This window comes from Bactrocera tryoni, chromosome 4 (genome assembly GCF_016617805.1).
Source record: "Bactrocera tryoni isolate S06 chromosome 4, CSIRO_BtryS06_freeze2, whole genome shotgun sequence".
Classification (NCBI taxonomy): domain Eukaryota; kingdom Metazoa; phylum Arthropoda; class Insecta; order Diptera; family Tephritidae; genus Bactrocera; species Bactrocera tryoni.
Window position 1 is genome coordinate 34,375,880 of NC_052502.1, and position 25,508 is coordinate 34,401,387.

The 25,508-nt window shown below is 37.3% G+C and overlaps 1 protein-coding gene across 2 annotated transcripts in view; it reads left to right on the plus strand.

Annotated features, from left to right (window-relative positions):
• The window catches only part of LOC120774434 (proteoglycan 4), a 47,857-nt gene that overhangs the window by 19,808 nt on the left and 2,541 nt on the right, over positions 1-25,508 (plus strand). For both annotated transcript variants that reach the window (XM_040104074.1, XM_040104075.1), the window contains 2 exons: positions 16,103-17,031; positions 19,744-23,606. In XM_040104074.1, coding sequence (XP_039960008.1) covers positions 16,103-17,031; positions 19,744-23,212 — 4,398 coding nt within the window. In that variant the 3' untranslated portion in view covers positions 23,213-23,606. The remainder of the gene's footprint in view (positions 1-16,102; positions 17,032-19,743; positions 23,607-25,508) is intronic.

The window sequence follows — 25,508 nt, forward strand, 5'->3', positions numbered from 1 at the left end:
CACTATTGCGCATGTGTCAGAAGACTTGATAGTGCAAAGTTGCACCACAAGCAATGACCTTTATTTAGAGCATATGATGTAGTTTGTTCGATACCCTGGAGACTAACGTTTTTCGAATCGAATACAGCTAGTCATACTATGTCTATAAAAGTTTTCCTTTATGTATAATCTTAGGCCAATAAGAAAAAGAGAAGAGTTAAGTTTTTAACTGCAGTATTTACACTAAAGCTTAAGTAAACATTGAGGTCATTATATAATATGTTTCGGTGGGATCGACCCAGTTAAGAAGAAGAAGTAGAAAGTTGATTCGTGTTTGATTTAAGTTTTACTCTTAGTGTTACAAAACTATATGAGCTCCAACGGCGACATGGATATATGTAGTTAAGCGTGTAAAATTCCAACAAATGCGCCGATTAGGCCATGTCGTTCGCATGGAAGGTAATATTCCAGTAAAATGCTCCTTCCACTTGACACCCCATAGGTGGACAATTGAAGCAAGGGAATCAAGGGAATGGCCAACGACTTAGGGTCCTTTTAAATATAACATTGTGTAAAGCAGTGGTTGTGACTCCTGACTAGATTTAAAGTTATCAATTATTATTATATTTTTTTGTTAGTTTAAGGGAAAAAAGATATTTTTTACAAATTTATTTCTTTAATATGGATTGAGTAATTTTTTTTCGCCACATTTTAGTTTATAATCACTGAAATCAAGCACGTTTCCGACTTTCAGCACACACCAAAAAATTGTTATTAATTTCCTTGTTTTGTCATAAGGATATTCCTACCTATTTTTCAGCGTATTGTCAGGCTTTCGTACTTTTTTGAGCTGTCATGACTTAGCTATTAAGATAACATGGTTGTTATAAGGAGACAAATCGGTTTATAATCATTAGTTAGTTTGGCACTCTTCCTTTTGAACATTGGATAGGAGCACTAAAATGCAAGGTTACTTTTTCTATATATAAATTTTCAGCTGCCGCTGTCAGATATAACCAATGTATAACCATTTTACATACATATAACCAAAACTCAAATTTAGTTTCAATATGAGTAGTTTCTATTTCAACGTTTTTCCTTCGCCTGTAAACTTATTAAAAGTGATGTTACACTATTTTGCATTTTAGGTGAAGTTATGTATGTATAATAGCTGTATTATTTCAGGATGAAACTTTATATGAAATTACTCCATACATCTAATCTTACTTGTTTAGGAACTTATATGCAATACTTAGCAAAAATGTTTACAACAAGCTCAATTTCGAAGTTCAAATGCAAATCTATATATGTATATGTATGTATATAAGAAAGTTGTGGTAGTTACACCATTTATAACTCAAGAACGGCTGAACCGATTTGGCTGAAAATTGGTGGAGAGGTAGCTTAGAACCAGGGTAAGGACATAGGATACCTTTTATCTCTTTATGTCAAGTCATAAATACAAAAATTATATTTCAAATAATAACCATTTGTTCAAAATTCATTCTTCTAGAAATCATTTGAATATATGCGTACAATTTTAAACAGATTCTTCCTTAAAAATAATACAATTGCTAAGTATTTGTAACAGTAAAAAAGAACTGCAACCAAATACGCAGTGAAGTAGATTATAACTGGCTCAGTAATCTGTCGTTGACGTGCATCCCAAAAGACTGATGTCATAATCTTTCCATCAGACTTTTTCGTCTTTCCACGCTTGAGAACCGGTTCATCGTGTGCAGTCCACTAGAATGACAGTCGATTGGACTCCAGTGGGAAATGATGCAGCTATGTTTCTATTGTCACACACTGACGCAAGAATTCTGTTTTATCACGATTAAAGAGCACTCAAACACTTCTCAGAATCAGTTATTCGTTGTTTTTGTTGGATTATGAACTTGCGAGGCACCCACTTTGCACAGAGCTTTCGCCTCTTTAGAGCATCATTGTCCTCGGTGCTCATACCGCCTGTTTCCAGCTTAGCAAATATTTTTTCAACTGTAGATTTCCCTGAGCCCATATTCAACAGTATTTTCCCCAGAAAGCAATACTTTATTAACACACGAAATGCTATATGATCCATTTTTTTTGTAAACTAACACATGTTGCTTCACAAAAATAATATATCTCATTAACTAATAGTTATAATCCAACTTATAGAAATCATATAGATGGCAGTAGTTGTATTATCTATGTATCAGCCACAGTGAAGCGTGGACGGGTCCACGTAGCATTAAATAAATGCAGGCTAGTATCGAAAACGGAAAAATAATTTTTCATTAAGGATCCGATTTTTGAAGAAAATTGTTTGGTTCAGAAACCATAAAAAAACCATATTTACCTCCTTTAATGGATTTTTTCAACAAGTGTGGGGATAAAATGGCTTTTGTCTAGTTAAAAAACCATTCTATTATCGACGTTGCCGGTTAAATAGAAAATAGCATATTCTTGAAATTGCTGACGTCATACTCGTACAGTGAAGGAAATTCCGCCTCTTTTTTTAATGATCTACTTTTTTTTACTAATTTATTTTCAACATGTAAAGAAAGCTAGTTAATGCAAATTTCTCCTGACACTTATGACACTTGAACTAAGCTTTATCACTTAAGAAAGCCTTTGAAGTGAGAATGTTAATCTTTGCACATTATTTCATGAAAATAAAACGTAATAAAAGCAAGTGAGGCTTGACTGTAGTTCCGGTATGTGGGTGCAAAGCCCGCATATGCGTTGTGAACGCAGCTTCGGAGGTCTTTATATATGTACATATGTATGTTTGCATATACATGTATTCATATGCAAATTTGACACGCATTTCGTAGTTTTTTCTATTGTTGTATTTGTTGCTTGCAAATGAGCGTAATTTTAACGGCATATGTACTCGTACGCGTGTACTTAAAAAATTTCAGTGACTGAATGTCATATAGGGCTTTAGCAAACGCTGCAGTTTGCGCATGGCTGGATGGCGGACTTTCTTTCTGCACACAATTTTAGCAATAAAAAAAATTTAGATATAAAAATTATGTTGACTTTTGTTGTTATTATGATTTTGTTATTATTGTGATTTTTGAATTGTTATCATCGCGTGATTTTAATAAGCGCTCATTCTTTTTTAGAATTTTGGATTTTATGCAATTGAAGTGGGCATTTGCAGCATTGTTGTAGTTTTTATACCCTGAACAGGTTGTATTTAGTTTGCCACGAAGTTTGTAACACCTAGAAGGAAATGTTGGATACTCTATAGCATTTATTTATATAAATGATCACCATTTTGAGCTGAGTCGATTAAGAGATGTTCGTGAGATATTGATCACAAATTTTGTGCATGTCCTTTTTTCACCAAAAACTGCTCATTTGTCGGAACCGGGCTACTATAGCATATATGTATGTAGCTGCCATACAAACTGAACCAACGATATCAGGCATAACTTTTTGATTTGACGAGATATCTTCATGAAATTTGCCATGAATTATTGTTCGAAGAAATGGTATAATCTCCGAAGAAATTATTCAGATCGGCTCACTATAGCATATAGCTGCCATACAAACCGATCAAGACAAATTAAATTATTGTAAGGAAACTTTGTGTTTGTTAAGGGTATAGCTTTACGTTTTTCCCTTTTTTCTTGCTAATTTACATTTATATTTTTGTAAAATATTTACATACTCGCTGTGCGCGGCAAAACTTGATAACTAGAGCATGTAGAAAGCGGTCGTTAACACGCGAGAGTGTTACTACATATGCAATTCAAATATTATTAAATAAAAAATAAAATAAAAAGAAAAATTTAAATTAAAACCAGCGTTCCAACAAAAATTGGGCAAATTCTGACAAGTTCGGTCAGTTTCGTTAATTAGCTTGTGGAGTGCGGTTAGAATTTTAAATAAAATTCGCTAAAAATATTCTAAATATTATTAAACACATATACAGCAATATTTACCCAATATTTCCAGTTACAATTTTCGACAAATTTGTAGTTGTTTTTGTTTTTTGTTGCGATTCAGCCAATCAACTTGCGAAAAGCCAAAACGACAATTCAATTTAAGCGATTACTTTTGCTCAGCGAATTCGTTTGCGCTTTTGACTGTCATCTCGGCTGCTTGCTGCTTGCATTTCGAACGGTAAATGGTGACACTTTATGACAGTTCAGTTTGACTACCACTTTAACTTGTTCATTATAAATATGCACTTTTTGATTTTGCTTCAACAAATTGTTACTGCTTTGGTTAGCGTTTGCGCATGCGCGCGCAGAATCCAGCTTATTGGTTGTTGTTCAGGCGCTTGGTTATGTCAGTGTCAGCGGCGTGATTGTGTAAATTCTCCAGGTTATTTTAGAGCTCGAAGACTGGCACAACTGGTTTGCGCGTTAATAATTTAGAATAACCGTAATTGTAATAGCAATAAAATAAAGGTATGGTAATACTTAATATATGGGTTTAAAATGTCGCGACCACACCCCAATTCCGTTACATAACTAACGGCTAAACGGAAATGCAAACCAGTTCACGGCTTGTGCACTTTTGGTTCTCAGGCACTCATTTCAAGTGCAAATAGTGCAAATACTATGGGTATAAGTCAGGCATTTCTAATTCTGCGCTGACTATAAATTAGAATAACCGATTATGTAAAATTTAATCATCATTTGTCTTGCGTTTAACACACATTGGCTACTTGTATTGTTTACGTAACATGGTTTAGTATTCATTTTATGCAATTGCCCTGTTTATTTTAATATTTAACTATGAGAAATTGCTTTTTGTTGCTGCTTTTCAATATGTGACTCATTACTGCAAGTGTGTGATTAGTATGCATATTCTACAAGTTGATTGCATAAAAAATTCTTTGATATTATTAAATATGTTAAACTATTACGAGGGTGCTTATCGCTGTAGATTAACTACGTACTGTCACTCTAATGAAATGCTTAATAATTGCTTTTATATTTCCGATTTACCACAATTAACTGTGCGGTAACTCATTGTTTGCAAGAAAAACTCGACATTCCATATCAGAAGGCAAACATGTTTGATAAAATGAACGTTAGGAAGTAGTGAACGGTCAGCTCAACAGTACTTGACATAGTGTCGTAAAGGTAAAACTGTGTATGAAAGGAGGTCACACAATTTATTTTAGTTTCGTGAACGAGATTTTTACTTATTTAATTTTCACTAATTTCATAAAGAAACACTTTTTTTGTACACGAAAATATCGAGGCCATAAATTATTGACTTAGAGTAAGTAGTTCTTGAAATCGACTTATACTAGCCGACTTTCGCGTAATGCATATAGTAAACCTACTGGTCCTTAGTAATGCCAGTAGTAATGAAGTATTCGTCATGCAATCAAGTTTTTTTGCAAACATTGAAAGCGATTTCATATCTGTTTTTGATACCTCACCTAGTCCCTTGAACTACGAAGCTCCTAGATACCTGAGACGACTTCTAACATTATTACTTACATATATTGTCTTTCCGGCTGCCATGAGTTGTCAGTAAGTTGTGACCTGTCACTTAGTCTTACAATTCTTTCGAGACCGCGTGAGTTTCGTCGGCGCTCTTGTGTATCATCTTAGCATGTCATTAAGACATTCCATTTCACTTTGATCTCTCTGTTACTCCTTTCGGAAATTTCATTGTGTATCGTTTTTAATGACTTACGTATTTTCTGTACTGGTTCGGTATACGCGAAGTTTGCAACACCTAAAAATTAGCGTTGAAACCACAGCCCTTGGTATTCGACTAATCTATTAACGAGATTAACCGAATAGGGGATTATTCAAATAATAATATTCGGTTTGCAGTATCCGGATAGTCGTAAGTCGTCGACTATTCGATTAACTGCTCATTTTCGTCTATCCGGTTAACCTTTCGTTTTCGACTATTCGAATAGTAAGCGTTCAACTTCTAAAAAATTTACTTAATATATAAGTTTATAGAAATTTTGCTGTACTATTATACGCGCACATTTGGTATTTTCACAAATTTAAAACAAAATCAAATCTTTGTCTTTTTATATATTCGTGAATTACTCCCCCAGTTTTTTAAATTTTTTATTTTTTTTATTTAAAAATATACCTTTACGAAATTCGGCATAAATTATTCTAATAGGCAAGGTTATAATCTTCGAACATACTTGTATTACTCAAATTGAGCTAATTCAGTATATAGCCGCCATACTATCTGACCGATCAAAATCAAGGGTAATCCAGCTTCAGCCAAGTCTCCGAAAATATTAAACAAATTATCATAGATCATTTGGTGCATCACACTTGTAGGATACAAATTAATCTTCACAATACACATGAATTTGCTATGTAGAACATTCTATTCACATGAGCAGCCATGGATTTTAAACATTTGATAAGTGAACAATGTCTTCGATTTTTAATTCCTAAATGGTAATTTCTGTAAAATGTTTTTGATATTCCATTTTCGATATTTAAATATGCATATCGACAATAAAGTTGTAAGTTAGATATATATTTTCCAAAAAAAAATCTAAATATATAAGTGAAGTCTAGTATAGAGAAATCCGTGGTTGTTGCATTAAATTGAAGGTTTTTATTTAGCTTAGTTCGAATGCTCCAATTTGCATCAAGTACGATGCTTCGTTCCTAAAGAAGCTGGCATTGTCATAATAGAACATAATTCCTCTATTGGTCAAAATTGCCTTCGCCTAAGCTTTTTTTCATTTATAGCGCCCCATTATTAACATACGTTACGGAAATGTACTGATTTTGTTGCGATGTAGCAACGATTCCCAGATGGAAATTCGATGATCCAAGAGTTTTTAATTCGTTATCTCGTGTATTACCAATACATAGAGCTACTTTTTGTATTCCGATTTTTGGTTCCAAACTGCTTTTTGTTTAACCTATAACTCTTCTGCAATTTAAAGAGCGCTTATCGATTGATCGAAGTCCTCGATTTCCATTATTTTATCGATATTTTCGATAAATAACCTTTCAAAGCGCTACTAACATTTCCAGACGGTTGATTGCTTCGCGTTTTCATCGTTTTTCGAAGAAAAATCTAAAATCGGGCGTAGTGTTCATCATTGGCACCTGCTCAAACCAAACTGAGTCAAGCAATCACAAAACTGTCTGAAAATCTTCACTTTCTAACACCATATAACATAACCCGAATGCATTTATACAATTATACAAGTTCGTAAAGACTTCTGTTAGAAAAATTATGGTTTTCTTTCTAATACTTGTATACCATATATAATTTTTGTACCGTATAAAGCTTTGTAATACCGCTTGGACGTAGTTATTACAAATTTGCACAGGCGTTTAATTTCAACTCCCGCCAGTTCGGTGGGATGTCTGAAGATATACGCTCCCAAGTGTCTTGACCACCCAAACGTAGGACAGTCAAGAAAGAAGTGTTGAGTTGTTTACACCTCATTTTCCTCCATACAGCTTCTGCAAAAGGCGTCTGGTAAGATTCCCAACCTTACAGCATGGACGTCAATAAGACAATGGCCTATTAAAAGCCCTACAACTAGGCACCTTACTGAGAGCAAAGAGATCACTAGGTCTCCTGCGATCAATCTTGGGCCCGCTCCCGTTCTACCGATAGCGGTTCTGGCACCCTAGCTTGTTAGCTAATCAGCTTTACAATTTCCTGCGATTCCGCTATGACCCGGCACCCATACCAGTCTTATCATAAAGAATATATAAGTTCTAATTTCTTGGTTATTTTTCTTTGAGAAAATGTTAACGGTTGATAGAAAAATATTTACCAACAAGAGAAATAACTGCAATTCAAATCAAGGCCAAAGGCGTAAATCACTCAATTTTCGAATGTGCCACACCAAAATCGAAAATAACCGCTCGTAAATAAAATATAATCTTACAAAGAAAAGGCAGACCGATGGAAATATGCGCCGCGTAGATAACGTCCCACATACATGCATCTCTACACACACACACGTACACACATACCACATATATGTATGTACGCTAGCGCTCATGTAATGTAAATTTGCAACCACTTTTGAACCAATTAGCCGCCGCAAACAATAACAAAGGCTGAAAAAACTACAAAGAATTGTGTAATAAATAAATAAAGCAACGAACTCACATTTGATTAGTAAGCGTAAAAAGAAACAAAATAATTAAACGTCTACTTGCCAATTTATATACATACACATATAGAAAAGAAGCTAAAAAATCCTAAAGCGCGCCAGAAAGAAAAAGTGGAAAAACAACTGGCGTAGTAAACATATTAAATATATATATTTTTTTTTTTGCTAACGGCTTAAACCGGCCAAGAAAAGGTGTCGAGAGGCGCGCAGGCGTACTTACATACATATATGCCTGGCCAAATCGAGTTGGCTAGAACTAGAAGTAACGGCGTACATTCGGTGTGCATTCGGTTACCGAAAGAGTTACTCCAAGCGGTGGCGATAAAACGCCACTAACGGTATCATTAGTAAGCGCTCGCACACTTCGCCGCCACAGCAACAACAACAGCAATCAAGCCAACTAATGGCTGCACTTCGCGGCTACTTTTGGAACATATTTTTTGTTGCCTTCATGCAATGCGCCAACCGGTAAAGGCTGTGCTGCGCTCTGGTGTTTGGGTGTGCGAACACTTTTCCAACGCTTTTTGTTGCCATTGCACTCGCTGGCAATTGAAATTCATTCTTTCGCACTGCATGCAACCAACTCCATTGCCGCGGGTGTGTCACACACCCACTGTGCAACAATTTTATTATTATCCAGATAGTCAGCGCAAAAGAGCCGTTACACGTTACATTAAATACCAACTGGCTTGCAGCATGCACCCGCGTGTGTGTTTGTAACTATATCATATTTATACATATATATATGTAATTTTAATCTGTTTTGTATTCCCATCTGTATTATTATTGTAATTAGTTCTTTTAGCAGATCTAATTAATATTTTTTTAGAATTTTAATTAATTGCCAGCACCGCTTTTAATTAGAAAGGTTTATATCTCATAGTTACTTGTGCTCATTCTATTTTTCCTTCATCATGCATGGAGGTGCAATATTGATTAATTCTGTTATTAATTAACGGCGGTGCTGATATCTATCGCTTGTGTTGAGCAATTATTTGATTTCATTCCACGATAAGTTTTAATTGAAATTCAATATTTAAACGTGTAATTAAGATGTTTGGGTTGGGAATTCAATAATCGGAAAATGTAGCAATGCTTGTAATAGCCAAGACTACATATCCCGTTTTGTATATCAATCTCATATATGTACATATTTTATATATAACATATACATTTATATGTGGTATTAATTAAATATAATCGTAAATCTTGGTATTTAATAAACCTCTTGTCTAATTTGTCGTGCATGTTTTTACTTTAGATATTCCAATAAATTATACCACCGCCCTATTTTATACAAATTCTAGCCAATAGACAATCGTATACTAAAAATTGCATTACAAATAACTACTAATCTTGGGCATCTCTTGTTTTAGTATACAGAAATGTCAACTTCGGGCAACTGGTTTTCAAAGAGAATAATTTACTAAAATCTGCATTACAAAATGGTTGTCCCTTCAATACTACATATGTATATGGAAATATGTATGTTTTCTCACATATTATTTACTTTCTTTCAAAATATATTTGTTATGGGATGTTGTTTAAAAATTTATTAAATTTACATAGGTTTCCTCAGGTAAAAAACAGCCTTTTTTCAACAATTTTTTTCTCATAAAAAAATGAAATATTTTATTAGATTTCTTTTTTTTACAAACATTCACTATTAACAAAATGAATTCTGAAATTTGTGGAATAAGATATTTTAAGGTCAGCCATTGCGACGCCATCTCTGGCGACAGCTCGGAAAAAAGATGCGCCCGCGTTAGCAGAATCCTTACAGGAAATTCTAAAGTGAAAATAATACGTGTTAAACCTTAACTTCAGAACTTGGACGAAGGAAAAAAACTGAAAATTGAATTTTTGGCAGGCATTTTCACAAAAAAATAAAAATTTCAGTGAAAAATCGAAAAAATCCTTCATCCAATTCATTAAAAAATGGTATTTCAAAGACCTATGTAAAATTTCAATGAGATAGGTTGAGTAGGTCTCGAGAAATCTTGCCAACCGGCTTCAAAAACATAGTTTTGTAAGCCTATGTAACCCCTAATAAGATGAAGCTGAATTTCTAAATTTCAACCACGCTTTCGCTCCTTCCTTTTCACGACCCATAGTTATTTTTCCGTGTATTTTTGTTATTTTATCTTTTGTTTCCTACATATAGGTGTTATGCTTTAATTGTCTACCTTGGTCTGTTTATTTTAACCGAACTTTTTGGATATAAAATAAAATTGAAATCATGATCTCTTTGAAAGTTATTATTTAATCAAAGTTTTCACTTGCTCACGTGCTTCTCAATATCAACCTTCCATGTAAGCCAAGAAACATTTGTCTCAAGTTTCATCACAATATCATAATTTTCATCATGTTATCGCTTGCTTCGACAGATGATCAGACAAACGAACTGACAGTTTATCGGAAATCAATTCCATACCACTCATTTTATTGCAGTGTGTTACAAGTAAAGAAAGAAAACACTAGTATGTACATGACCTCAAAAGTCGAGATTCTTCAAAGTACCGATCTTAGTCGCAACGACGTTGAACTTGCACTAATAACCCGCCTGACGATCAAAACAAATTGCACAATGCAACATTCATAGAAAAAATTAATTTTTTCAACACACATACATTTATATATCAACTATTTTATAAGATGTATTGGCCTAGTCATCCCCAAAGTCATCATCGCCTATGATGGCCTCTCTACTATAAGAGTATGTCTGTCTACATGACTGCCAAGCGGATGAATTACAACAATTGCCTTTAAAAATAAATGAATGAATAAGATATGGTCGAAAATAAATATATATATGTATATATAATACAAGTTGTAAGCGTCTGCACGCGCCATCCACTGACGTTTCCACCAATTTTGGTAGCAATCTGATGACTCCAAGTGAGTAACCTCAATTGAAAGCGGCATGAGCTCGACTAAGTAGGTTTGTCGTCTCAGTGAGCTGTTATTTTTGTTGCTAACTGTATATTAGTGCGGACCACAATATGTTGACATAAATCACAAATGTCATGTTTCGCTATGGTTAACAACTTCATTTCAGAGCGGTCAATGGAATTCTTCATCGCCGCGACTTTTTTGTGATTCTACGCAGTGCGGAGGGGGTCACATGTATTTCCTATTGACGAAAATGGCAGTAAAATTGTCAATTTAGCGAATTGAACGTTGTTAACGTTGACGGCGGGCGAATTGACTGACACTGTTGGTTATAAATCAAAGAAAATAATAAAAAAAAAAAAATATGAAAAATAAAAACCAAAAAACAGCAAAATATGAGAATAAGAAACCAAAACTACAATACCCTCCACAGCTAAATTTCGTATAACACAAAAAGGTATACAAAGATCTTTGTCTTGATTTTGATCGATCAGTTTATTTGTGAACTACATATACACTATAGTGATCCGATCTGAACAATATGTTTTGAGATTCTAGGTATACCTAGAGAAATAATATATGCCAATTTCGTGAAGTTGAGTGAATGAGTGTTATTGATCGGTCAATTTGTGTTATGGCTATGTTCTATAGTAGATATTGACAAAAGAGCAGCGTTTTGAGGAGAAAAGAACGTGTGCAAAATTGCAGATCGATATCCACCAAAATCATTCGAACAGATGATGTCGAAATATTAGAAAGATGTCGAGATCTCTTGCCATCTCTCTAGCACTTGCCTGCCTATTTCCAAGCACCACACCCTTCACCTTTTTAATATTTTTATCAGTCGTCCAGAAGGAGACATGGATTCAACGATCGTGGCACACTTAATCTAACCTGTTCAGGGTATAGAATTAATTTTTCTCTAAATCAAGTCCGCTTCGATGAACATTTCTGTTGCTGTTTCACTATTTATAACCGTTATGCTGGTCGTTAGACACCGCAGACATATAAAAAATATACACATACCTACATTCGTTTATACCACTGAGTATATAACTACATTGCAATGTTTATATGTATGGCTTAGTCGAGTACAAGTACAGTTAGCGGGTTCATTGAAATTGCAACGACAGTCAAGTTAGAGTGCCGAATTATTTCAGTTGCTCAAAACCGGTTTCAAATGGAGCAAGTAGAAAAAGTGCACTGGTAGATTTAATTAATTGCATTCGATCTAACTGTTGCATGTTTGTTGCATGCCGCTTATTGTTACAAGCTTTGCAGTCCACCTCGCTGCGGTGCTTTAATTTGCCTGCAGACCGCTCTTTGTTTTACCCTCCACTTTGCTCGCGATTCGAAGGCTTTGCAGCCAGCTACTTGCGGCTAACACAAAATAAATCTAAGCAAATAAAACCGAACTCAAAATACTCACAAAGATTTTTAAAAATGTACATAAAAAAACTGGAGTATTCTGTATGGTCTCACAAAGATTTTTAAAAATGTTCACAGCAAAACTGGAGAATTGCTCTATGGTGTTGGTTTTCCATCAGCGATAAAAAAGTCACACAAAAATGTGTCCAATTTTATTGCATTATGTTCGTTGCTTTAATAATTTTCTTTGCTTTTATTAATGATTCCAGAGTTTGTAACAAAATTTTTAATATCAAACTGAAGCTTTACTATTTTTCTTGACTACGAAACATAGTCTCTGTACTCGTGTACCCTGAAAAGGTTACATTAGGTATAAATATAATTGCATATGACAAGCGGAGTCAATTTGTATATAAGTGAGCTAAGCCTTTAGCTTTTTTAGATATCGATCCGAAAATTTGCAACGATCCTTTTTTTCTGGAAGAAGCTGCTGATTTATCGGTACCGATGATATCGGACCACTATATGATATAGCTGTCATACAAATTGACCGATCAAAATCAAGTTAAAGATGTTTTTTTATTAAATATTTCGACTTGAGGGTCGTTCAAATGAAGTTATACAAAATTTTACTAAGAAATGCACCAATAAAGGGTGTTCTAGTTCCTTGTAGTCGAAAGCAGAAGTTCCTAGCATAATCGATTTGAAAGTGACGATGGCGGATATCAGCCAAGTGTTAATGCGGCGAAGTGTCCAAAAAGAGCGTTCAGAGCTCGCATTCGTCACAGAAAGTGTGTAGAATATGCGAAGAAAGCTATGAATTATGGTGTACAGTTCTACATCGCAGTTCTTCAACGTTTCCAATGCAGTAGGAGGTAACTTATTGTCTTTGACTTTTGCTTCTGTCCCAATGGTAATGTACACTGAGACCCTATAGTATTTTTCGCAATATCCCACGCAGAAATTTTCTCGTTTTGTTTGTCGGCCGCAGATCCTTGGCTTTTCTTCGTCAACTAACTATCAGTTCTGTCATCATATTTTTCATTTCTGTTGGATCGAAAATGTTGCTAAGCTTTTTGTCTTGGATTTTGGAACGTTAGAAGCATTTGATGGATTCTTTCTAAAGAATCACGCTGAGTGAGTGAGTTAGAGATGGAATATCTCATATGCAAAAAATTCCAATTATAAATTAAAATTTTCACATGGCTTCGATGAGTATCGTTGCTTTTCTGGTTACTTTATATTTTTTCAGAGAAGTAAAATTATTAATAAGCCATTTGGCCCTTGTCCGCCATTTCCCCCTCTGAATCTGAGGATAACTCATCAAATCGATGCGTGAGAGCTCGCATCGTCGTGGTGAAGAGGGATCCGTTTTCATTAGTTGGTTTTCCTGATTTCTTGAATGACAATTGGCAACAAGTGGTTATGTCTGGTCTTGTTTGTCTTGGAGTAATATACGACCCCGTTTGAAATCACGATACCATTGATAAACACTGGCTTATAATGGAGCTTCATCGTCAAAAATTTAATTAAGTTCATGGATGCATTTTTGCGGAGTCGAAAGTTTTAAAAAATAATCGCTCGATAATATTTAAAGTTACTGTAAGCAACAAAGTTGCCCTCGTATGTCAAAACGTTCTGAGTATGTATAACATCAAAAACGTCAAGTTTTACAATAAAGTTGTGAGTTGACAAATAATAAAACTAGGAAAGCCAAATCTCGAAATATAAAACTCATCTAAATTGCATTCGTGCGACATCTTGAAAGCAGCAGTTAGCTACTTAATTTAAGTATGTTGTATTCTTATGTCAATGGAAAGGATTGAAGAATATATCGTCACCTGAAATACAAAATAACGTATCATCAAAAAATTCGAAGTTGAGTGTGTTATTGATTACGCTTCACTACTTCAAATTACATACATAATATTACATATGTTCCAACATTTTCAGGTTCTGCGGTCAGATATAAACCAGTTTTAAGCAATACTAAAATTTTGTTTCACTCATGTTCCATTTTATTTCGTGTTTCATTCTTGGCACTGTAAATTTCCGAAAATGTTTTTACGTTATTTTGCATTTCAGGTGACGATATACTTTCCGATTTTGGTCAAGGTCCATTTTAATATAAAACTATTATAATTATTTCATTTTTTTTTAGTAAATAAATAATCGTTCAATCAATTAAAATTTACACACAGAAAATATTTTAAATGTCGGCTGTGCCTACGTCTCAGATGGTCCTACCAATTTTCGATGACTCGTTCAAGCATTTCGACTGGTAAGTGGCGAATGACACGCGTTTTGCTCCAACGCCTAAATCGAAGCGGGATAGTCCGCATAGCATATCAAAAACCACACCAAACCGTTTTTTTCTGAATGAAATGACAGCTCTTGAATCTCTTCAAGTTGCTCTTCGTCCCAAACGCGACAATTTTGCTTGCATACATACCCATTGAGTCAGAAATGAGGCTGAACCAATCGCTGAACAAAATTTGGCTCGAAAATGTTGGATCTTCTTGGAACTTTTCAAGAAACCATAGAGCGAAGCGATCTCCCTTGGGAAGGTCGAGCGGCATTGGTTCTAGCACAAGCTGTATTTTTTATGCTAAGTCGTTCCATATGACAGTCCGAGTTGGGTCGAATCGACTATCCACGGTCTTCATGTACACTCTCAGCTACGGCTGCTACATTTTCTTCACTGCGTGCTCTGGTAGTCAATTCGGTGGAATGTTATCCAATAAAAAATAAACATTGCCACATGACACGACTCACGTCGTGATCTGTCAGAAAGGGTATTGAAATAAGTATCTCTATTTGGATCACCCGTTTTAAAAAAACTCTTTTAAATTATGTATATACTGTGTATTATTTAGTGTTCCGCTTTTCATGCAAAAACTCAATTTTCTGCAATAACTTTTAATAATAATAATGGTTTTATAAAAACAAAACATATTTCAATTTAGGTACATAAATATAGTATATAATTGTGCATATCTAAATCCTTCAAAAGTCAAAACAAAATTTTCGCATAAACTCGGATTTCCTTTATCATGTCATAATTAATAATAACAATTTTTAACACCGTTAACCAAAATAAATGCTCATTCACACAATTTGCAACATAATAAATAAATCTGTATAGTAAACATTGAAATTTATGCCGCACGTGCCATGTACACCAACAAACATGACTCCAAAGGCTAGCCATAAAACGCTGCAGCTTTTGACCGAGCATAAGAGATGAGCAGCAGCGCCAACAGCGCACTGTCTGGCAACTTGAGGCAGACAACCATCAACACAGGCAGACAGCCCCCAGCGCCTATAGATGCCCAAGTGGTTGCATGAATAGTTGAATGGTGGAATCCATTACAGCTAATTACCATAAATCGTTTCGGCGCGCTGCACGATTCGCGCCAATAACGGCTAAGCTAAAGTTGTACACGAAGAGATAGGCAAATAGGATGATATGAGAGGGCGAGTTTGAGGATTTTTTTTCAAATTTTTTAAAGGTGTTGTAAGTGGCGGATTGAAACACGCGCTTAAAATCGGTAGATGTTGTTTGCAGCAAATTTTTGCACGAGCTACATATTATTTACGTTAAACAAAATTACATGCCACATATATAACACACACACACACTTAATGGGTATTATGCACATGAAAAAACCTTAACATTAAATCACTTAATTTATATGATTAAATTCATTATGGAACTTTGCCGTTGCACTTGCACTTCACTCACTTTACTGTTGTTTTTGCAATTGCTTGCAGATGAAGTCGTTGACCTTACAGCTCATCACGTTACTTCCGTTGCTGTTGTTGTTGTTATTACCAACACAACACAGCCAAAATATGGTTGACGCAGCGGCGGAAGGGGAGCAGACAACTTCCGCTCACATCGGTAAGCGTACAACGTCGACAACAACACAACAGCCACCATCGTTGCGTGCGCCGCGACTCATGCGCACACCGCGCCCTACCACGGTGATGACGCATCCGACAGCAAGAACAAAAACAACAACCAACAGACCTGCAACACTCAGCGCGCCGAAGCAACAGCCATTGGCGCAAGCGGCGCGTCGTGCGGCACCCAACTTCAAAGCCGCTGCAGCAACGACACCGCCATCAATACACCGCCCGACACGCGGCGCTGATGAGAGCGCGCCGACAAATGTGCGCCAAAATCGTAGCTTTCTAAGCGCAGCAGCGACGCAGAGCATACAAAATGGCAAAGCAGATGCAGTGGCGCCGGTCGGTAGGAGCGCTGATGCCAGCAAGACAAACAAACAAATTGACAGCCGCCAAATAAAGCGTGTCGCATACAAGAACAACAATGCAGGCCAACAACAACAACAAGGCAGCAGCAACAATAGCCATTATCAAAATGCCAGCGCCGATGTAGCGCGCACGAGCGCTGTGACAAGCGCAGCTAAAGTGCCGGCAACGGCTTCATTGTCGCCATCTGTGACTGCTACAACAACCGTTAGCAGTGGCGCGTCACGTACCACGTCATCAATTGATTCCAAAGCAAGCGTTGCGATGACGAATCATCACCAGCAGCCGCCACTCCAGCGCCAGTCAAAACAAATCGCCAACTTTGCGGCGCGAACCAACGTGCAACGCGAAACGCCGACACTGCAGACAGAAAACAATGGCGCTGGCACGGCGAATTCGACGCGTCTGCCGCAGACACCAAAATCGTGAGTTGCCTTTTTCATACATTTTTATTTTTTGCAAAAACAAACAAGCAGACGTACGAAACTCAAAGTGACTGCCGATTTACGATTCGCATTTTGTGATTTACTGCCAGCTAACGCTAGTGAGCGTTTCACTGTTTTGTTTTTTTGTTGTACACGTGATTTGTAATAATAGTGGGCAGTTGCGGCTATTGCGGGTCAAGCACTATCGTTGTAAACGGGTGAATGCGAATTTAACGCTTTAATAATCAGCTCCAGTTCCGGGGCCTTAAAGGAAAATAAATCGACCATTTCAAACCTAAGCTTAATAAGCGGGGCGTTGCCCAAGTACTTAAAGTGAAATTAGATTTCATCTGAAATTAAGTAATTACCCCAACGAATGCGATAAGCAACTCTGCCCCCTTAGGTATACCAGGCTATTGAAGGCTTTTAATAGTTGCTTGTGGGAGCCTTAAGTAGTCGTAGTTATATAATAGTCTAAAAATACTACTATGACCAAAAATAAAGTTGAATTTTTTTTTATAAAATGTAAATTTTAATTTTTTGCGCTTTTCCACCATTTTTCGAGTCCTCAAAACAGTAGGAGGTCTTGTTCAGGTATAGCCTTCAAGATCTTCTTCGAATCGTTTTTTATCGCTTTAATCGTGCCAAAACGGAAGTTTCACGTTGTTAAATTAGACGAATACGGTAATGACGGTACCATATGAGCCGAGTTTTATGCAAAAAGTGGTGAAGAACCAAGGCAGCATGGAATGCTGCATTGTCCTGATTTTAGCACCAATCGGGAATTGACGCGTTTTAGACACAAATTATTCTACAAAAGGTTTGTGCTCAGAAAATTATATTCCAATCCTATCAGCGAGGTCTCTAATTGTCAATCTACGATTTTTAAGACGTCCGGTAGTTGTATATGGCAAAGACACCTTAATTCTTGATCATCTCTTGATCAGATCTCTTTATCAAAACACCGTTAATGTCGGTACGAATTAAGTCGTGTCTCTACATTCCCTACTTTCGCACCGTATAACGGATATCTGAAGTAATCACAGCTCCTGAAAACCTACACAATTCATGTGTCATACGTTCATTTCGTCCATAAAATGCCCATATTATCAAAAATTTTCCATGTGAAGATTTCAAGTCGATCGGTTCAGCTGTTATAGAAAGATATTTTTAATATATACATTCGATATATAAGCAAACAAATCGAAATTTGAAATTCATAAGTGGATTAGGGGCTATACCAGTGTAACCCATGAACAAATTTTTAAAAAATAAAAGTACTCAATCGACTGTTTCGGTTGGTTTTTTGGTTTTCAACTATGTATATTTGAAGATTTTTTATTACAAAAATATTGAAAAATAACGGAGTTATGTGCTGTGTTCGGAGGTCCAAAAAAAAGATCCCCAACTGCTGACATGATTCCGGCCGAATGAGTTGCTAAAACAAAAAAAAATCAAACGGTATTAAAGATAAAGGTACCAGGTTGTTCAATAAGTTTTTTTGTTTGATAAGAATTTTAAGATTCAAGATACACTTTATTATTCAGTACAATCTCCCTGAATATTAATACACTTGCTCCAACGATCCTCCAATCTGTGGATCCCATTCCTGAAGTGAGAATCCGGAAGGTCTGCAAAATATGCGTCAACAGCCGTTATGACCTCTTCGTTTGATGAAAAACGCTTGCCACGCATACATTTTTTGAGTTTTAGAAACAAATGGAAGTCGCGGGGGCCAAAGCTGGTGAATGCGGTAGATGTTCTAACAATTCGAACTTTAATTCAAGGATTTTAGCCATAATCAAAATGTTCTTGTGACACGGTACATTGTCCTGATGAAAAATAATTTTTTTCTTCTGCAAACCGGGTCTTTTTTCACGAAGTTTTTCCTTCAACTGGTCCAAAAGGTTGCAATAATATTCAGAACTAATTGTTTTACCAGTTTGCAAGTAAACCACAAACAAAATACCTCTCGCATCCGAAAAAAATTGTGCCATAACCTTCTTGGCCAATTTCTGGACACGAACTCCTTTCGAAGCCGACCAACCAGGTTCACACCACTCTTTAGCCTCTTGTTTTGATTCAGGATCATGGTGATAGACCCAAGTCTCATCCATAGTGATGAATCGACGCACAAAATCCATTTTATCCTTTTTAAAACGCTCCAACTGTTGCTGAGAAAGTCGCATTCGAATGTGTTTTTGTTCTGTTGTAATTATTCGTAATTTTCGCTTCGCATGAATCAAATTTTTGGTATATTTTTATATTTAAACATAACAATTAAAAGTTTCGGAGCTAGGAGAAGTCAATCAGCCACATTCTCAGCTTCCTGGATTGGAGGAACACAAGATATTAAAGAGTTGCATGAATTTTCTTTATTTTTTTTTTGTTTTGAGAGCATTACTTTCGTGCTGAGCAGTTGCTCCGATGCAGACTACATTTATGTATGAGTATAAATGTAGTCTGCATCTGATCGGTCAAACTTTACCGACTTCACATTTTATTATATCCTTATATCAAGGCTCCACAAAAATTTGTTCCCTTTCAATCATAACTTAAGTCTCTACATAGGCTGGATACTACATTTAAAAGAACTATTATCCACGCAGATGTGGAGTACATATAGATCCACCTTTTCGACAATTATTGAAAATTTTGATTTCCTTTTATGTTAAGCATTATTTTTCTGTTACTATTCGTTGTTCATTTCAGACCACGCATGATCCATCGTCTTGTAGCGGGACACATTCAAAATGCGGAAGGATGTTCCACCTATCAGGTTTCGGCCATCACAGCCAACAGCACAACTAGTAATTCAACAACTCAGAAACCCGCATATCAATATGTGCGCACCAAAGGAGGACAACTGGCCATGAGCAGTACATATCGTTTGACAAAAGTGAGCACAACTGCTGTCACACCAACGCATACTGTTACAACTATAACGGCGGTTCCATTTCATATGAAAGCCGAACGCAAAGACACCACATTGAATGATGATGATAATGCAGATGATGAAGCGTTGTTGGAAGATGACGGCGATTTCGATAATTGGGATAACGGTATATTGCGTCTGAGTGCCGGTTCAGGCAAAGAGAACACCGTTAAGTCGAAAAAAATTAAGGACGAATCAAAGAAGACACTTTCTGATCAAGTACGTGATGGCAAGTATGGGCTAATAGAAAAGGAAATATTTCGACGACCGCCCAAAAGACCTGGTGTTATTAGTTATTTACCGAATAAGGAGACGCCCATAGATAATGAACGCACATTTGGTGGTCTCAATGAAGAGGACATTTGGCTGGCTGAGGATCATTTGCTTGTAATCAAGGGTGGTAATCTCAATGAGGGCGAACCGGATGAACCGTGGCCTCCCATCGATGATTACGATGCACCCGGTCGACAAATCAAAATACCACCGAATCCGAAAGTCCCGCCACCATTTCCCGTCCAGCTCGAGGAGAATGGGCCGCTACAGTTTATCGGAAATAATAAATTCACGGTCGTCTATCCGATCGCTAACGAATCGATACCAGTTTATCCCGCCGGCGCGGAAGCCAACTACCCATCAACCGAAAGTGACAGTGACAACGAGAAAAATCTTCTTACCCGGCCGGGATCGACTCAAGATACTGCGCAAGGCGAACCGGGTTACAACTACCCGGCACCCTCGCCGCCGTGGCTATATCACAACCAAACATTCGTGAATCCCTTCTTGAATAATGCACGACCCATTACATTCCCAAATTTGGGTCCATTCACTTTTGCACACAACGGTTCATTGGATAATTCGAATGGTACCGATTACTTCGATGAAGATGATCCTTCATTGTATTACCCGCCCGCATATACTTTTATCTATAAAAGTAACTACACAAATCCAGTGCCGCCGGGTCCATTAGTGCCAGGAATTGTGCTACCGCCACCCGCCAATCAATTTAGTCGTTTGGAGAAACCAGAAAAAGTCCATACGCCATCAAGACATCGCGGTTATGGTACACCTGTACCCACTACGAGTACAACAACCACCACCACAAGTACTACTACTACTTCAACAACTACGACCTCAACCACAACTGAGGCGCCGCATCGACCAAAAGTTATCACGAAAATACATCAGTATTCTCCCAAAACGATTATCATTACACCAGAGCCACCACATGCCGTACAACATGTGCAACCGAGCAAACAACCGCCACCCCCACCAGCACCAACACCGACCGCGTCGCCACCAGAAATCATTCAGGCTATCCCTGTTCCAGTGGCTGTTCACATACCCATCTTTCCGTCTCACAAATATCCACAATCGCGTCCGAATGCCATCGCTTATGAACCGACCACCCCGCGTAATAACCAAGAACCACTTTCGAAATCCAACCCCATATACTACGAATACTTCGAGGCTAAGCGTCAACCTAACGGTGTTACTACAAATGTTATCGATGATTTCCTCTCCACTACCGAAAAGCCGGTACTGGCTAAACCAATAAAATTGTATGCAACCAGCAAACGACCCTTTAAATCTCAGCCTCAAAACCAACGCAACTTCTTGCCACCACAGCTGCAGCCACAACGTCCGTACCTGCCACAAGATGTGGTCTACATCACACCCAAACCAGAAGCGGTGCGTTACAAGCGACCACCACAAGTGCCGATCGAGCCTACCGTCTACAAACCACGTCCCCTAGAGAACTTTGAAGAGGAGGTGAATGCGATACGCGAAACACTGCGCTATTACCAAAATCAACAGTTGCGTGACAACAACATACCGCGCACACCAAAAGCCAAACCTATATATGAATTCAATTTCGATGCGTCAAAGAATTTGGAGCCGGCACAACCTACAGCGGCCGCTGAAGACTTCCAACCACCAGCCGAATATGATGAAGCACCCTTCAAACCAATGGTCACCTATAGTCCACCCGTAGATGATGAGAATTCTTTCCAAGCCATTAATGTAGAGAAGGCGAATGCGCGCCTGCAGCAGCAACAACAACAAGAAGAGCAATACTCACAACAACAACAGCAACAAGCGCGTTATCAGTCGACCACCACACTCGTGCCAATACAACCAGATACGCCTTACCAACAAATACCGCCTCTACCGCAAGGGCGTTCGAAGAAGCTGCGCTTAGGCGCCAAATATCTACAACAAACACCACTGCTACCCGAATACCGCTCAGTAGAACCAGAGCCGCGTCAATACCAAGGTAACCAGCGCACACATGTCACCACGCAGGCGCCTTGGGTCTCATTGAATCAACAACAAGAGCTGAATGAGTATTCCCAACCGCCGCAGTACCAACGCATTGAACGGCCACCGGTAGCTTTCGCACCCAAACAACGCGGTTTCAATGGCTACTACTACGGTGGTCCGGCGCTGCATGCACGTCAAAACAACCGCTTCTACGAGGAGCCATTCCAACAGCGGCGCGTCATCAACTATCGCCAACCACCGCCGCCGCCACAGCCTAATTATCAGCAACCACAGCAACAACCGCAAACACTGTGGAGCTTGGAGAACGATACATATGTGAATTATGCACCAAATCGGCCACCGCTCAATCCGGACGCGGAATACATTAATCCCTATCAACCGGCATTACCGCAAAGTCCTTTTCCGCCGCAATTACAACGCTATACAGCGCCACAACAATCGGCAGGTCCAGCACTATCACACCAAGCGCAATACTATGCGCCACCACAACTACAACCACAGCAGCGACAGCAACAACAACAACAACTGCCGCCACCACGTCAATATCAACCGCAAATTCCGCTGCATCGTGACATTTTGGTCAACTACCGGCAGCCATTGCCGCCCATCAACCCGGACAGTGAATACATCTCACATCCGCAAGTGGTGCGACCACAAGCCTATTCACCGTTATATCGAGCGAACGGCTTTCAGCGTCTGCCGCCGCAACTGACCGCGACGGGCGAACAGGACGGTCTCTATTACATAGCGCCAAAATTTCGACGCTCCAATAATAGCAACGGCAGTGGCAGAAGTAACAACGAAAATAACAGCAACAATAACAACAGTAACAACGACAACAAAAATAACAATGACGACAGCAGCAACGACAGCCAAAGTCGTGGTGACGAGGGCGGCAAAACGAATGCCGCCACAAATACGAAAACGCCAACGCGCAGCAATAACGGTAATGTTAATCACTAAACAAAAAGTGGCGGTGATAGGAAAAGCAGCAAAGCCTTTTTGTAGCTATGTTTGATTTGTGGTGTAAGTGTCAGCGTACGGCCACGCAGCGCGGGTGTGTCTGGCTGAGTGACTGTTTGATGGAGTGCTTGAATGATTGAATGAGCACTTGTGCGTTGCTGTGCGTATAGCTGTGCTTTAACAAATGCCTACCTTAACAGCTTGCGTTGCACCACCTGTATTTATTTGCCTGCCAACCTGCCAATCCATGAATCGCTCATTAGTATTAAGCGCGCTGCTTGTACTTCACCAACTAACAGCCGCGGCAAAGTCTCGCGGAGCGTAAGCCAAATTATAAGCGTTTCAAGTTGCCACAGCGTCGTTGTCTGTTTTTTGTGGACCACGTAGGTAGTGGGTAAGTGTAGCAATATTATTAACAAATAATATTGACACATTTATTTTTATTTGAATTTAGCTGCAACACATACTTTGGTGATTAAATATGAGTGCTCTTATGCTAGTATATATTAAGCGCTTATGTTAGCGTAAATTTTTTCTGGAAGTATAGCTGTATTTCAATGACAGTTGCACTCATAATCACTGAATTCTAAATCCAGACAAATAGAAAAAAAGACACAACAGAAAAAAATTTGAAAAAAAATTGAAATAATTAGTCAAAATTTTTAAAAATTTGTTAATGAATAAAAAATTCACCCACACTTATCCTAGCAAAATTCTCCTTAGTTAATATATTATGCGTTGTGTCTTAATTATGCTTGTCTGCATTTGGAATTTATCGATTTCAACTCTCTGTATTGAATTCTAAACTCTGAAATTATAATTGTATAGTCTGCCTCAGTCTCATCATCATCATCTTCATTCCAAATTATTGATAATTTTTTTTTTACCATATGGATCAAAAATTAATTTTTTTGAAAGCTTAAGTAAAATTTTCCAAAATTTTGAGTGATCCATTTTTTATTGTTTAACTATTTCATTTTCGAAAATTTTGCCAGAAAAATAACATCATATGTTATAACCATTTATTTACACAAGTTTTGAACAAATATTATGAATACTCACATCACCTTTTATAGTGCGTTCCAGCTTTCATGACATTTACCTTTTCAATACTATTTTCTATGAGTTAAACTTTCATATCTGATAGCAAGTACTATATACATAAATTTAGAGAGAGGTAAGGGTTTTAAGGTAAAAAAATACTTTTTTTGCGAATTTATTTCTTAAATATGGATTGAGTAATTTATTCGGACCATTTGTACATTATTGAGCACACTTTTGACAAAATAAGGTAATTCATGCAGAAATATTGAAGCATAAGCCGGTCTTGGAAAAAAAAACAATTTGCGGTGTTCACTGTAACTCGGCTGGAAATTGTCCGAAAATAAAAAAACCAAGAAAATTATTCAAATTTGAATCAAATCTTCCCCCCATCGTTTTCTGATAATTTTTTTTTTCATTAAAAAAGTTTTGGCTGCCATTTAAAGTGAAAACTTCCACTAAAAAATTTCGCCATTTTGTGGGTGGAAAACACCCTTAATGTAAAAAAAAATACTAAACGTTGAGGGGCTGTATTTTATATGTCAAAAATCTGTACAGAATGTGAAATGAATCGGTCAAGTAGTTTTAAATTACAGTGAACACGGACTTTGGAAAAGTAAAATTTATAAACTAAAAAAGTGACGAAAAAATTACTCTATATTGTCCAAAGCATACTCAGTAATGTACAAAAGGTCCGAACAAAATTACTTAATCCATATTTAAGAAATAAATTTGCGAAAAATGTCATTTTTTTTACCATGAAATCCTTACCCCCTACCCCCCCTTAATATGTTTTTCCATTCACACCCACGGAGAAAAAAGAGATTTTGTTTGTTAAATCAATAATCTCTACCAGGCTTCCAAAATTGTTCAGCTAGTAACCGCGAAAAGCTTTTTATCCCGCCAACCGGTATCGAAAATAATTTTGAGAAACTGCATGACCAGCACCAACGTTCGAACAAAATTCCTTCTGCAGCGGTTTTGATGCAATTATATCAATAACCAATCCTTTTTATAAGTAATTCGACTCTGAAGGATAATTTTTATAATTAATTCGATTCTGAATAACTTATTAGCTACTTAGGTTTTATCAGAACCACTCCAAGTTTTTCTTATGCTGCGAAATCTTATGATTTAGGCTGTGGACTTCTTTCTTTCTTAAAACATTCCGATCAGCTGCAACTGGTATGCCAGAAAATTCGTCCATTCCAACTATTACAAAATGTTTGCTTTCAAAAAAATTGTGAAAAAAAAT